At 37.2% G+C, this 14,907-nt stretch overlaps 1 protein-coding gene across 1 annotated transcript; it reads right to left on the bottom strand.

The window, feature by feature from the left end:
• On the bottom strand, nucleotides 1–1,762 carry LOC127103694 (uncharacterized). The gene is made up of 2 exons (XM_051040931.1): nucleotides 1,277–1,762; nucleotides 1–659 (listed from the first exon to the last, which is right to left on the bottom strand). The coding sequence occupies exons 1-2, from the start codon at nucleotides 1,611–1,613 to the stop codon at nucleotides 124–126; spliced, it is 873 nt and encodes a 290-aa protein (XP_050896888.1). The 5' UTR covers nucleotides 1,614–1,762; the 3' UTR covers nucleotides 1–123.
• Nucleotides 1,763–14,907: the final 13,145 nt, after the last annotated feature.

Here is a 14,907-nt window from a genome sequence, read left to right on the forward strand (position 1 = left end):
TTTGAGAAATCAAAAAATTATATTAAAAGATAGTTTAATAAGTTTAAGATTGTCTAAATATAATTTATATTGTTATAAATATGCCAATATTAGGTTGGCAATAAACTCAAAAGCACCCAATACTTAGGATGTTCTAGGGGTGGCCCATTCAACTCTCAGAATGAGATTGTCGTAGCCATATCCATTGAGTTTGTTAATAGCCCTCTGAGCATCTTCCCGGCTGACAAAGTTAACAAAGCCAAAACCTCTACTCATGCCGGTCTTTTGATCTATAGCAACATAGACCCTGCTGACAGCACCAAAAGGCCGGAAAAGCTCAAGCAAATCAGGCTCCCGTGTGTCCTCCGAGAGGTTGGTTACCCGAACAGAATTCTCGTCGTTCCTCCGCCTCATGTCTGACCCAGTAGTCCTCTCCGCACCAGCTCTCAGGCTAGGAGGTACATATGTACCCTTAGCCGGACCACTTGTAACAGTCGCAGAACCATCTGCCGTTGGAGGTTTATCAACAAAGCCCTCAGACTGCGGTGCAAGATCCTTATACGGACACCTTGAAGTCCAATGGTCACCCTTCTTCCCACAAGTCCTGCACACCATAAGAACAGCACCTTTATTGAACTGAGCCAACGGATCACTATTCTTTGCATCCTCCTTGCTGGAACCTGTAAATACAGAGTGATAATTACATATATATCATTATATTGATACAAAAGTCCTCCAATAATTCATGTACATGTGAGAAATTCCAGTAATACATAGTCGAAAGTAAGGAATTTCATGCAAATAATAGCATCAAAAAAGCAAATTTAAATGCAAAGCAAGCTAATAGAATAATTCTTTTTATTGTTAAGACCAATCCAATCATTTTTGCCTTAGAATTAACATGAAACTCATTGCATTTTAATTGATCTCCGGTGTATAAAAATTGGGCAAAATTTCTTATTCCGAATTGTGACAATAAAAAATCTTAGTTTCAAATAAAGGTGAACAATCATAAAAAAAAAGAAACTGCAACGAGTGGTGAACCCTAAATTCATATTTGTTGCCTCAAATTATCAGCAATATATCTAGAATCCTACCACCACATTTCAAAACCCTAAAATTTTTGTGCTTTTAACATATTGTCATACAATATTAATTTTAATATTGAAATCACAGTGATTCATTAGGCATACTACAAAAATTAGGGTTTAAAACACAACACCATAATAAAATAAATAAAAAAACTCAGAAGTGTAATAGAAACAAAAACAAAAGCAAGAGTGAGAGAGAGAAGAACCAAGAGGTTTGGGGCGTTCGAGAACGATTTCTTCAGTGGAGACCATAGTGAGGCGAGCACCAACGTCTTCATGGACAGCATCTCCAAACTTAGGCCACGAACGGCGTTCGACGGCGCGTTTGCTGAGACGCGCGTTGGCGAGTTTGCGAGTGCGAGTGGTTGTTGTGATCTTAACCTTATTACCGTCATCATCAAACTGGTACTCAATAACCCGCTTGATTCCGTTTTCGTCAGGACCAATCACCTGACGTGGAGGTAACAAAAAATCGAGATCTTCACCGTCATCTTCTTCCAATTCTCCCCACCTTAGCTTCGCCGGTTCGTTTTGAATCGCCATGTTTTCTGCCGCCGGAATGAGGATTGGGATATTAGGGCTTAACCTAGTTCTCTGTATCGTATTTTGTTCAGATAAGGATATTTTGGGAAGTTGAAAAATGAGGGGAATTTTTGTTTTAGCAGGAAAATTGAGTATTTGGGCTTAATATTAGGCCATAGTGTTACCTCATTATATATGGGCTTTGTAAATTTTGGAAACATCTTTTCTACCCCGTTTAATCCTTTATAAATAGAAAGTAAATTTTGTGGATTTTTTATTTTCTGTTTTGAATATTTGATTTCTCATGAATTTCCGATTTAATAACTTTTTCTATTGATATTTAAACACAAAATTTTGACCAAATTTTATTATTTTATTATTTTATACAACGTTTTTATATTCTTTTATTTAATTTTTATTTTATTTCATAAATTTTATATAAATGTTATAATAATTTCCAATTAATTAAATTTAATATCTTTATCTTTTTAAATCAAAATTGATATTAAAATGAAATTAATCTTTTTCAATATTATTAACATAATAATAAAATGATTATATTATAGTTATAATAATTTCACATTTTTAGCATATTATTTTATATTAGAAATTAGTCCACTAAATAGACTTTTGAAGGTACAATCATTACATGTAATAAAAATGAGAATTTTAAAAATATATAATTTTAATTTTGTTATAAAATAAATTTATTATAATGCTTGTCATGTTAAAGTGAATTCTAAATAACTATTGAGAGTGGTAGACGTTAAAAGTTATTTGAATCGGAAGAGAAAAACATGTACGCTTCGGTTTGGTTCGATTAACTTTTAGAAATAAAACAGAACTAAATCAATGCGGTTTGGATTGGTTCGGTTGATTTAATTTTTTACATGTTTATTGAGCTATACATGCACATATAGAGAACAACATAACTTTGTGATTAATCATTCATACATTACTAAATAACAACAAAACTCATCATATTGGACAATAACTTCACATTTAATATACAAAAATCATATTCGACAAAAGTGACATAAAATATTAGTATAAAACAATATCAAAAACATAATAATGAATTAGAAAAACAAAAGAGATGAGGGATTATAGAAGATGAAAAAAAAGAACATAAGAGATGTGAGACCAGAGAAGAAATGTGCAATAAAAACGTAATTGGAAGAGAAAACAATAACATAAAAATGAGAAGATGGAAATAAAAGAATATAAGAGAAGATAGATTAAAGTAGATGAGGAGATATATGTTCGAACTTTGAACCACAAGATTGGGGAACAATGGTGGAGAAATTTGGAATGTGGAGATAGAGAGAGAGAGGGAGAGAGAGAGAGAGAGAGAGAGAGAGAGAGAGAGAGAAGGATGAGAATGATAATTGCATTAAACTTGGATGAGAATGCATCTAACACATTTAGACAAGTGTTACGAACAGATTGGGGTCCAAAATAAACAATTGTGTAACAGAAAAATAGCAAAACTTAGGCATGTGATCAGTTACATCATTTGGTTAACCAGTTACAACTAACATGTGAATTAAGATAGCTTTTGTGATAATCGGTTAGCGTTTAAGGTTAACCGGTTACAACTTTATAAATTTTCCTTTTTCTGCAACTCAAAAGTGAAACTGACTTTGTTGTAACCGGTTACACCCCCGTGTTAACCAGTTACAACATTTGAATTACCAACATCACTTTTAACGCACCATTTTAATTCAAGCGCTCAAAGTCTTCCACGCTCATGTTCATCTTCAATCTCTTGAACACATCATTTGTGACTCCCTTAGTCAACAAATCAGTCACTTGGTCTTCACTTCTATCATATCTCAATTGTAACCTTCCTTCACTAACAAGCTCCCTGAAGTAGTGAAATCTCATCTCAATATGCTTGCTCCTCCCATGTGCAGTTGGATTCTTAGCAAGATTAATCGCGGAAACATTGTCAACCATGAGTGTAAAAGCCTCACCCACATTGCTGCCTAGCTCCTCCAATAGATTCATAAGTCACATGACTTGACATGCACATAACAAAGCGTTAATGCACTCGGTCTCACAAGATGAGAACGCAACCACCAGTTCCTTCTTCGAACACCATGAGATTGATGTTCAACCAAACATAAAGATGTACCTAAATATAGATTTTGATCATCTTTATCCGCACCAATTGGAATCGGTAAAACCGAGGAAATTACATTTTTTGCCCGTATCCACTGCGGGAAAGAGAATTCTGCAACCAACAAAATGTCTGACATATCTTAGGATCCTCTTGGCTGCTGTCAATTGAGACACCTTCAGTCTCCCCATGAATTTACTCATAGTACCGACACTAAACATCAAGTTCGATCTCATATTGCACAAATAGCGTAAGGATCCAATCAACCTCCTATATTGAATTGGATCAACATCTTGCTCATCTCCGTTCTTAGAAAACTACAGTCTTGGTCCAGCTGAAGTAATGACAACATTACAATGCTCCATTTCAAACTTCTTCAAGATGTCAAGGGCATACATTCTTTGGTGCATGAACAATCCCCTTTCGGTCTTGTGGAACTTAATACCAAGGAAGTATGTCATGAGACTAAAATTGGTCATCTCAAACTCTTTCATAAGCTCACTCTTAAACTTTAAAATTCATTTTCCATTTCTGCCTGTTATTAAATAGTTATCTACATATAGACAAAGGATAATCACTCATTCACTTGTATCCGTCTTCACATACACTTCATACTCTGATACACATTTCTTGAAGGCAACCTCCTTTAGGAAACCATCTATTATTTTGTTTCAAGCTCTTAGAGCTTTCTTAAAACCATATAACACTTTCTTCAACTTGTAGAAGTTCAACTCTTGGTTTCTCACAACAAAATCAGGGGGTTGTCCTACATATACCTCCTTTTTAAGTGGTCCGTTCAAAAACGCATATTTGATGTCCATTTGGTAGATGGATTAATTGTGGTTATTTGGGATACCAACAACAATCCTAATGGTTTCAATCCTAGCAACCAGTGCAAATACTCTTCAAAGTCTATGTCTTCTCTATGTAAAAAACCCTTAGCAACCAATCGAGCCTTATGATTGATTATTTCACCCTTACGATTTGCTTTCACTTTGAACATTCATTTCACACCAATTGACTTCTTTCCATATGGTAAATCAACCAACTCCCAAGTATCATTCGTCTATATGGATTTAAGTTCCTCCTTCATATCACAAATCCATTTTGGATCACTTAAAGGTTCTTCCGTTTTAATGGGTTCGAATTTGGCCATAACTGAAAAATGAAGGAAATAACAACCATCATTGACTTTGTTGTCTCGAAATAGCTCACAGTCTTTGAGGCAAACCTCTTTTCCTTGTTGATCTTCTAATATTTCCTTCAATTTGGGATTCGACAACGGTAGTTTATGCTCTTTCCATTTCTACAGAATGTGAATTTTCAAAGTTGTAACCGATTATAGCTTTTATGTAACCAGTTACAGGCTGTTGCAGCTCCTTGATTTCATTGACTATGACGTCTCGGTTGATCACAACCTCCATCTTTACTTATCATTACCCTCCAAGCATTCTCCAATTTATAGGTCCCAACCTCCTTCTCTTTTCCCTCATTTCTGTTGGTGTAAGCCCTAGAGGCCAATACTTTTGGTACTTGTATCGAATTATTTATTAATAATAAAAGGCTTTTTCTTTATTACGTTTGTTTAATAAAGTCCCTAGAATAGCTAGTCTGTTTAATGTATCAAGTATGACTTAATCATGAGATCACATTAAACATAAGGACACTATTCTTAAAGTATCCGTAGTCGAGCTTTAGTGTGAAGTGGGATAACATTAAAGCATTAAGACTATTATGTTTGTAGACTGATGATCACATCTCATGGATCATGGATAAAGAGTTATCAAGTCTTAAACATAGGTATGAATATTAAGAGTAATATTTATACCGGATTGACCCGCTATGAGAATACTATATAGAAAGTTATGCAAAGTGTCATAAGTTGTTCTCATGGTGATAATGGTGTATACCACTCTTCGACCTGAAACCACTATGGACCCTAGATGTAGAGTCGAGTGCTTTATTGTTGATCCAACGTTGTCCGTAACTGGATAACCATAAAGACAGTTGATGGGTACTCCACGAAGCATGCTAAGGGACATGAGTGACCTAGATGGAATTTGCCCATCCTGCGTAACAGGATAAATGTCTATGGGTCCAATATTGAACTGGACAAGGATGACACGGTCTATGCCTTGTGTTCAATATAGACATAAAGGTAAAAGGGTAATTATACACATAATTATTATCACAGATGGTTTTGTCAGATCACATGACATTTTCGTGTCTTGGGTAGCAGTGATGTGTTACTAGATACCGCTCACTGTTTATTATATTAAACGCGTGATTTAATATAATTGTCAACGTCGCGAAAACCTACAGGGTTACACACAAAGGACGGATTGATGAGAGATAGAGTAACTAAGGAATACCGTAAGGTACGGTGCCCTTAAGTGAATTATAGAACATCGTAAGGTACGGTGTACTTGAGTAGAATACGAAATATGGTAAGGTACCATGGGCTTAAGTGATTTTGGGCATATTATAAGATATGGGCCAAAATACACTTAAGTGGGCTTTTAGCTTGAAGCCCACACAAGTGGTTCTATAAATAGAACCCTTGTGCAGAAGCATTCATTGCGGTTGCATTATTTTTATTTTCTATCAGTCTCTCTCTCTCACTCAAAGCCTCCATTCGTACCAGCTAGCACTGAGATTGAAGGAACCCGTTCGTGTGGACTGAGTAGAGACGTTGTCATCGTTCAACGTTCGTGATCGCTTCGTGGATTTGCATCAAAGGTTTGATCGTCACAAGAGATCTGCACCAAAGGTTTCAACCGTCACAAGAGGTAAATATTCTATCACTGATCATGACCATTCGTAAGGATCTCTAAAGGAGAAATTTTTATTTCCGCTGCGTTTTGGACCGCAATTCTCCTTCAGTGGTATCAGAGCCACTTACGAAACCATGAATCGGATAGCTGTTTAATTTCTGTATTAATATGATTAAAAGACAGAATGAATCAATTAATTAAACGAGTAATTAAATTTGGCATCATGAGTGTACGAGTTGGATGATTGATGTTGACTGTAACACCCCGATAATAATAAGATAATTATTTAATTTAAGTTAATATTATATTTATTAATTTAATTAAATAATTTAAATTATTGGATTATTATTATTATTATTGGGATAATAATTATTGGAAAATATATAAGTTGGAATTTAGAAAAATCTCATTTTTGGTAAAAAGGTTATTTTCACGTGAAAAGAGAAAAGGAGACAGAAAAGTGGAAAAGGGAAAAGAGCCAGAGAACGAAGGTTGAAGGAAAGAAAAAGCTTGGAGCTCAGAGATTGCCGGATTTACTCAGGTAAGGGGGGTTTATCATCGATTAATGGGTATTATGGGATAATATGTGATGGGTAGTGAGAAACCATTGAATTGCCTCTGATTGAATGATGTATGATGAATTTGTGAACTTTTGGGACGAACGAAATTTGGATTAAAATTGAAGAAATTCGTAGGAATTAGAGGTAGAAAGGTTAGCAATTTGTGAAATCGAAAGTGTATGATTCGTGTTAGATGAGACGAATGAATTGTGTGTGAAATTTGGACTGTGGAAGGTTGAATTGGATCGATCTCGTAGCAGCAAAAGCCATTGCAGATCTGGAAATTCTGGTTTCTGGTCATACGCGTATGGCACTAGGCAATACGCGTATGATATGGCTGGTACGCGTATGGATGAGGCCTTACGCGTATGAGTGAAAGAGATGAGGTTTTGAACGTGAAATTGTCTCTGTTGGTACGCGTATGAGAATGTGGTACGCGTAGCATACGCGTATGGGAGTGGGCAATACGCGTATGGACTTGGTCAGGAATGGGCAATACGCGTATGGGCATAGGCAATACGCGTATGGGCAGACTTGTGGTTTTTCTGAACTATGGTTGTGTAGTTTTTGGTTGTTTAGGCTGAGTGGTGTAACTTAGCTGATGTATGACGTAGTAGGGATCATTTTCCCGTTGTTTTGAGTAGTATAGGTATTAGTAGAGTGTGCTAATACTGTGTTTGATTATGCGGCATGATATGATATGCTTTTGTGATAAAATGTGTTGATGATGTGTGATGGTATGCATGATGCTGTGAATGTATCAGTTATGTATGCATTTGTGAATAGACTGTTTTATGGCTTAGAGTGTGAGCATATGTCTATTCTTGAGTTGTTGTTGTTGTTGCATTGCTAGGTGATTAGCATGCATATTGTGGCCTTTATGGTGGTAGCTAATTCCCATGGTGAGGAATTAGTGAGTAAATCATTTTGATTGTTGTTGATGTTTGCATGCTAGGTGATTAGCGTGCATAGCATGGCCCATTTGGGGTGGTAGCTAATTCCCATGGTGAGGAATTAGTGAGTGAGTCACTATGTCTCAAATGAGTGGGACTAGTGAGCTTGGTAGCCGTGCCTGGATTTGGACGGTGAGGTTGAACTATATGTTCACAAATAGTCGGTACCGCATGCATGGAGTCTCATTGCATAATATATGTATGGCGTATAATATGAATGGATGTATTCCAGTATTATACGTGTGTTTGTGTTGGTGTTGAGTATTCTGTTGAGTTGATGTGCTGTTACTGAATATATGTTTGGATTAGGGCGATGAAGTGTGTTAGATTACTTAACATGACATGATATTTTATAATACTTATTATATCGATTGAGGAACTCACCCTTACAACTGTTTTTCAGGTAACGAGCAGTGATTGAGTAGGAGCTAGTACTTGGAGTCTAGAGTAGTTCCTTAGTGGGTTATGCTCTGATAGATGTAACATCGGGAAGGGATGTTTTAAATGTTTTACTGTTGGTTGTGAACCATTTTACATGTAATGTGTTACATGTTTTGATTGATTTGATTTATATCCGCTGCGATTGATGCAAATGTTTATTTGATTAAATAAAGAGCATGACTGTTATTTTGGAACATGGTGTGAAGTGATCATGTGACACCCTTAACTGCATAATTACTCTGATGTTGTATTTTGATATTTAATTAAATTATTGGGGTATTTTAGAAGGGTGTTACATTGACTATGCTTCGGAATCCGACATTAGTATGGTGAAGCAGCGATACATCGATCGTCCATAGGTTACGCAATTGAGACCGATCAACTTATATATGATATAAGTAATCCTAATGCAAAATACGGTATATGTGATATACTGTTTCTGTTTCGTTCATTCGAACACTAAATGATTGTTTTCCTTTGAGCGATCAATGGTCATTTGCTTCGGAATCCGACATTAGTATGGTGAAGCAATGACCTATTGATCAATCATACTGAATCAACAATCGAGGTGTGTTTGACGGTCTGAAATTGGCGCATTAGGGTTGGTGACGGCGCAAGGGTTGTGCCGTCAAGGAGTTGTGAATTTAGGGCTTTTTGGAAGAGGTCCGTAGACTGTTTCAAAGTTCTATTAGTTTGGCCGCGTGAAGCTCGTGTGACGAGCGTAATAGGCGTAACAAACTGAATGCGTGACGGTCGTAACACGCTCATGACGGTCGTCACACTCACATTGCCTGTGACGGTTGTCACACGCCTGTGACGGTCGTCACACTCCCAGAGTCAAAATTTTGGGGTTCCTGTTTTGTGACTACGCAAGGGTTGTGTTCATGCAAAACAATGTTCATTTCAAATGAATTGTTCATTAAAATTTTGGACAGGGGCGCTGCCCCTCCAACCCCGGCTAACTCTGCGTAGTGTGATCGGTCGCCGAAATTTAATTTGGTTTTAATTAATTAAAGGAATTAAAATTTAATAATAACAATGTGTTTATTATTATTGCCTTGTGGTGATCAGTTATGGCCTTAGTTGTCCTTTATTTTGTTTTGGGTTTTTAAATACGACCTGCGTGTCGTGCCTCTCCTTTTGATCTCTTAATGTAACTTCTTTTCTCATCTCAAACCCTCGTATGTAAAACGAGTTTCTTCTGGAATGTAATGTTATGAATAAAGAGAAGAAGACAATGTTATGAAGAAAGAGAAGATTTCAATATCAAAGGAGGACAATCTTGAAGATCTTGCTTGGAGAAGCTTAGAGAAGAATTCAATATTAAAGGAGGACAACCTTGAAGATCTTGCTTGGAGAAGCTTAGATCGTTGTAGGTTAGCTTAGGTTCTCTCATTGGCTTGGGAAAACAATTGCGCTAGGGGCCATAACTGTTTCATTTTGTTTGTATGTATGTTGATGCATGTGAATATATGTTGATGCATGTGAGAGACGATTTATATGATAAATAAGCCGATGAGATCAGAACAATTGCAATTCCCTCAAACTAAAATATTAAGTTTATGCTTTCCAAGTCTTAGCACTCATCAAGACTAGTATCGGATAATGTAGGTTTCGCCAACGCGAGGTGCATGTTCTATATTAGTAAGGTGCGATGGGATAATAGTAATATCCAATTGCTAAAACAATGGGTCAAACTTAACTAAATAAATATATAATAAGATTATATATGTTTAGAAGCAAGAGTTGGGAATGATCCATATGATGGATTGGAATAAGGAGTTATTCACCCAACTGAAATTTTCGAGAGTTGTATGAGATACAATTGGAAGGAGTTCCTACCTAAATAACTTAGTTTTGTGTAATCCGCCTACGCGGACTTAGAACGAAGTGAAATATGGATCTCGACCCACTAGAAAATCTTCCAACGGGATTTTCCGAATCAAATGATGAGGGTCATTTGTTTTGAGTAAAATAGTGGGAGCATATTTGATTAAAGGCCTAATTAATTATGTCAATGATACTTATATTTCCATTAATTCTTATGTAGATTACCATGACAATAAACACCTCTAACAACATCTTGCGATCAATCCTTGATAAGGAAAAATTGTCTGGGACAAATTTCCTGGATTGGCACCGAAACCTGAGGATTGTCCTTAAACATGATAAAAAGCTGTATGTCTTGGAGACTCCTGTTCCTGAAGAGGAACCTCCTAGTTCTGCACCTAAGGCAGAAAGAGATGCTTATAAGAAGCATGTCGATGATGCCAATGAAACTGCTTGTCTCATGCTAGCTACCATGAACTCAGAATTGCAAAAGCAACATGAGAACATGTCAGCGTTCGATATGATCGAACACCTGAAGTTGCTCTATCAAGAGCAAGCAAGGCATGAGAGGTTTGAGGTTTCAAAAGCCCTTTTTCAAAGCAAGTTAGCTGAGGGAGCCCCTGTAAGTCCCCATGTGCTCAAGATGATTGGGTATGTGGAAAACCTTGAAAGGTTGGGTTTTCCCCTCGGAAAGGAACTTGCGACTGATTTGATCTTGCAATCGTTGCCAGAAAGATTCAGTCAATTTGTCCTAAATTTCAACATGAATGATATGGATAAATCTCTTCCGGAACTGCTAGGCATGTTGAGAACAGCTGAGCAGAATCTGAAGACAAAAGGGAAGTCCATTCTGATGATCGGAAATGGAAAGAGACAGAACAAAAGGCCTACCAAGCAGGGTGATAAAGGGAAAGGCAAGGAAGTTGCCAAACCCAGACCCACTGTTGCTGCTTTGAAGCCCAGAGGAGGCATAGCAAAGGCAGGCACCTGCTTCCATTGCGGTAAGACCGGACACTGGAAGAGAAACTGCCAAAAGTACCTGGAAGATACGAAGAATGGAGTAGAGACTTCAACTTCAGGTATTTTTGTTATTGAAATAAATTTATCTACTTCTGCATCATGGGTATTAGATACTGGATGTGGTTCTTACATTTGTACAAATGTGCAGGGGCTAAAAAGAAGTAGAGATTTGGCAAAAGGTGAAGTTGACCTACGAGTTGGCAATGGAGCAAAGGTTGCTGCTTTAGCCGTAGGAACTTATGTATTAACTTTACCTAGTGGTTTAATAATTCAGTTAGAGAACTGCTATTATGTACCTGCAATTAGCAGGAATATTATTTCCATTTCTTGTTTGGACAAGTTTGGTTTTTCATTTATAATAAAGAACAATTGTTGCTCAATTTATTTGAATGATATATTCTATGCTACTGCACAAATGAGCAATGGACTATATGTCCTTGATCTCGAAATGCCTATATATAACATTAATACTAAAAGGATGAAACCTAATGAGTTAAATCCAACTTACCTTTGGCATTGTCGATTAGGCCACATAAATGAGAAACGCATTTCCAAACTCCATAAAGATGGACTCTTGGACTCTTTTGATTATGAATCATATGAGACATGCAGATCTTGTTTAATTGGAAAGATGACAAAGTCTCCATTCACAGGAAAAGGTGAAAGAGCGAATGATCTTTTGGGCCTAATACATACTGATGTATGTGGACCACTGAACATACCAGCCAGAGGAGGTTTTCAGTACTTTATCACATTTACTGATGATTTCAGTAGATATGGTTATGTGTATTTAATGAAACACAAATCAGAGTCCTTTGAAAAGTTCAAGGAATTCAAGAATGAAGTACAAAACCAACTAGGTAAGAATATTAAAACTCTTCGATCAGATCGAGGTGGTGAGTATTTAAGCCTAGAGTTTGATGACCATCTGAAAGAGTGTGGGATCCTATCCCAACTTACTCCTCCTGGAACACCCCAATGGAATGGTGTATCTGAGAGAAGAAATCGAACCCTGTTAGACATGGTCCGATCCATGATGAGTCACACCGATCTTCCAAACTCCTTTTGGGGACATGCACTATTGACAGCAGCTTACACACTTAACCGTGTTCCATCCAAAAAGGTTGAGAAGACACCATATGAGATATGGAGTGGTAAGAAACCACATATGTCTTACATGAAGATTTGGGGTTGTGAGGTTTATGTGAAACGACAAATTTCAACTAAGCTTGAGCCCAAATCTGACAAATGCTTATTTGTGGGGTATCCTAAAGAAACAAAAGGGTATTACTTCTACAATCCTTCTGAGGGCAAAGTGTTTGTCGCTCGAACTGGAGTTTTCCTAGAAAAGGATTTTATTTCCAAAGGAACCAGTGGGAGGAAAGTAGAGCTTGAAGAAATTCAAGAATCACAAAGCATAGATACACCTATGGAGGAATTAGAGCAGGAAACACAAGAAGTTGTGGAAGAGCAACCTGCTCAAGTAGAACAAAATCAGCGTAGGTCAAGCAGGATATGTCAACTACCTGAGAGATATGTATATCTCATAACTGATCAAGGTGATGTATTACTCATGGATCAAGATGAGCCTGTGAGCTACCAAGAGGCCATAACTGGTCCCGAGTCTGAGAAGTGGCTAGAAGCCATGAAATCTGAAATGGATTCCATGTACACAAACCAAGTTTGGACCTTGGTAGAGCCTCCTGTAGGAGTTAACCCTATAGGATGTAAGTGGGTCTTTAAAAAGAAGACTGACATGGATGGTAAGGTACATACCTATAAGGCAAGACTGGTTGCAAAAGGATATAAACAAATTCATGGGATTGACTATGATGAAACCTTTTCACCAGTTGCAATGCTTAAATCTGTTCGGATTTTACTTGCTATCGCTGCATATCATGATTATGAAATATGGCAGATGGATGTCAAAACTGCTTTCCTTAACGGAAATCTTCTTGAGGATGTGTACATGACACAGCCTGAAGGATTTGACATACCAGAGGAAGCCCAAAAGATATGTAAGTTACAAAGATCAATCTATGGATTGAAGCAAGCTTCCAGAAGCTGGAATCTTCGTTTTGATGAAACAGTAAAACAATATGGATTCATCAAGAACGAAGATGAGCCTTGTGTCTACAAGAAGGTTAGTGGGAGCATGATCGTTTTCCTGGTATTATATGTAGATGACATATTACTCATTGGAAACGATATCCCTACCCTACAACAAGTAAAGTCTTGGTTGGGGAAATGCTTTTCTATGAAGGACCTAGGTGAAGCAGCCTATATATTAGGAATCAGAATCTATAGAGATAGATCACAAAAACTGCTTGGCCTAAGTCAGAGTACATACATAGACAAAGTGTTGAGACACTTTAATATGCATGATTCCAAGAAAGGATTCATACCTATGCAACATGGCCTGTGTCTATCAAAAACACAGTCCCCTTTAACTAAGGAAGAAAGGGATCGCATGAATAAGATTCCATATGCATCTGCAATAGGATCTATCATGTATGCCATGTTATGTACTCGACCAGATGTCTCGTATGCTTTAAGTGCAACGAGTAGGTACCAATCTGATCCTGGTGATGCTCACTGGGTAGCTGTCAAGAATATCCTTAAGTATTTAAGAAGGACTAAGGACTCATTCTTGATATATGGAGGTCAGGAAGAGTTGGCTGTAATTGGATACACCGATGCTAGCTTCCAGACAGATAAGGATGACTTTAGATCGCAATCTGGTTATGTGTTTTGCTTAAACGGTGGCGCTGTGAGCTGGAAAAGTTCAAAGCAAGATACAGTTGCTGATTCTACAACCGAGGCCGAGTATATTGCTGCCTCAAGTGCAGCAAAGGAAGTTGTTTGGATCAAAAAGTTCATTAGTGAACTTGGCATAGTTCCTAGCATTGTGGATCCCATTGGTCTCTACTGTGATAACAATGGTGCTATCGCACAAGCCGAGGAGCCTAGATCTCACCAACGATCCAAACACATACTTAGGCGTTATCATCTCATCCGAGAGATAATAGATAGAGGAGATGTGAAAATATGCAGAGTACCTACAGTTGACAATATTGCTGACCCACTGACAAAGCCTCTTGCGCAGCAGAAGCATGATGGCCATACTAGATCTATGGGTATTAAGGGTATGCCTGATTGGCTCTAGTGCTAGTGGGAGATTATTGGTGTAAGCCCTAGAGGCCAATACTTTTGGTACTTGTATCGAATTATTTATTAATAATAAAAGGCTTTTTCTTTATTACGTTTGTTTAATAAAGTCCCTAGAATAGCTAGTCTGTTTAATGTATCAAGTATGACTTAATCATGAGATCACATTAAACATAAGGACACTATTCTTAAAGTATCCTTAGTCGAGCTTTAGTGTGAAGTGGGATAATATTAAAGCATTAAGACTATTATGTTTGTAGACTGATGATCACATCTCATGGATCATGGATAAAGAGTTATCAAGTCTTAAACATAGGTATGAATATTAAGAGTAATATTTATACCGGATTGACCCGCTATGAGAATACTATATAGAAAGTTATGCAAAGTGTCATAAGTTGTTCTCATGGTGATAATGGTGTATACCACTCTTCGACCTGAAACCAC

This window comes from Lathyrus oleraceus, chromosome 7 (assembly GCF_024323335.1).
Source record: "Lathyrus oleraceus cultivar Zhongwan6 chromosome 7, CAAS_Psat_ZW6_1.0, whole genome shotgun sequence".
NCBI lineage: Eukaryota > Viridiplantae > Streptophyta > Magnoliopsida > Fabales > Fabaceae > Lathyrus > Lathyrus oleraceus.

Bases quoted from the DNA above. Each gene is read 5' to 3' on its own strand.
- LOC127103694 (XM_051040931.1), bottom strand. From the start codon at position 1,613: ATGGCGATTCAAAACGAACCGGCGAAGCTAAGGTGGGGAGAATTGGAA. The intron at 660-1,276 runs GTTCTTCTCTCT...CTGTATTTACAG, and splicing joins CGAACGCCCCAAACCTCTTG to GTTCCAGCAAGGAGGATGCA.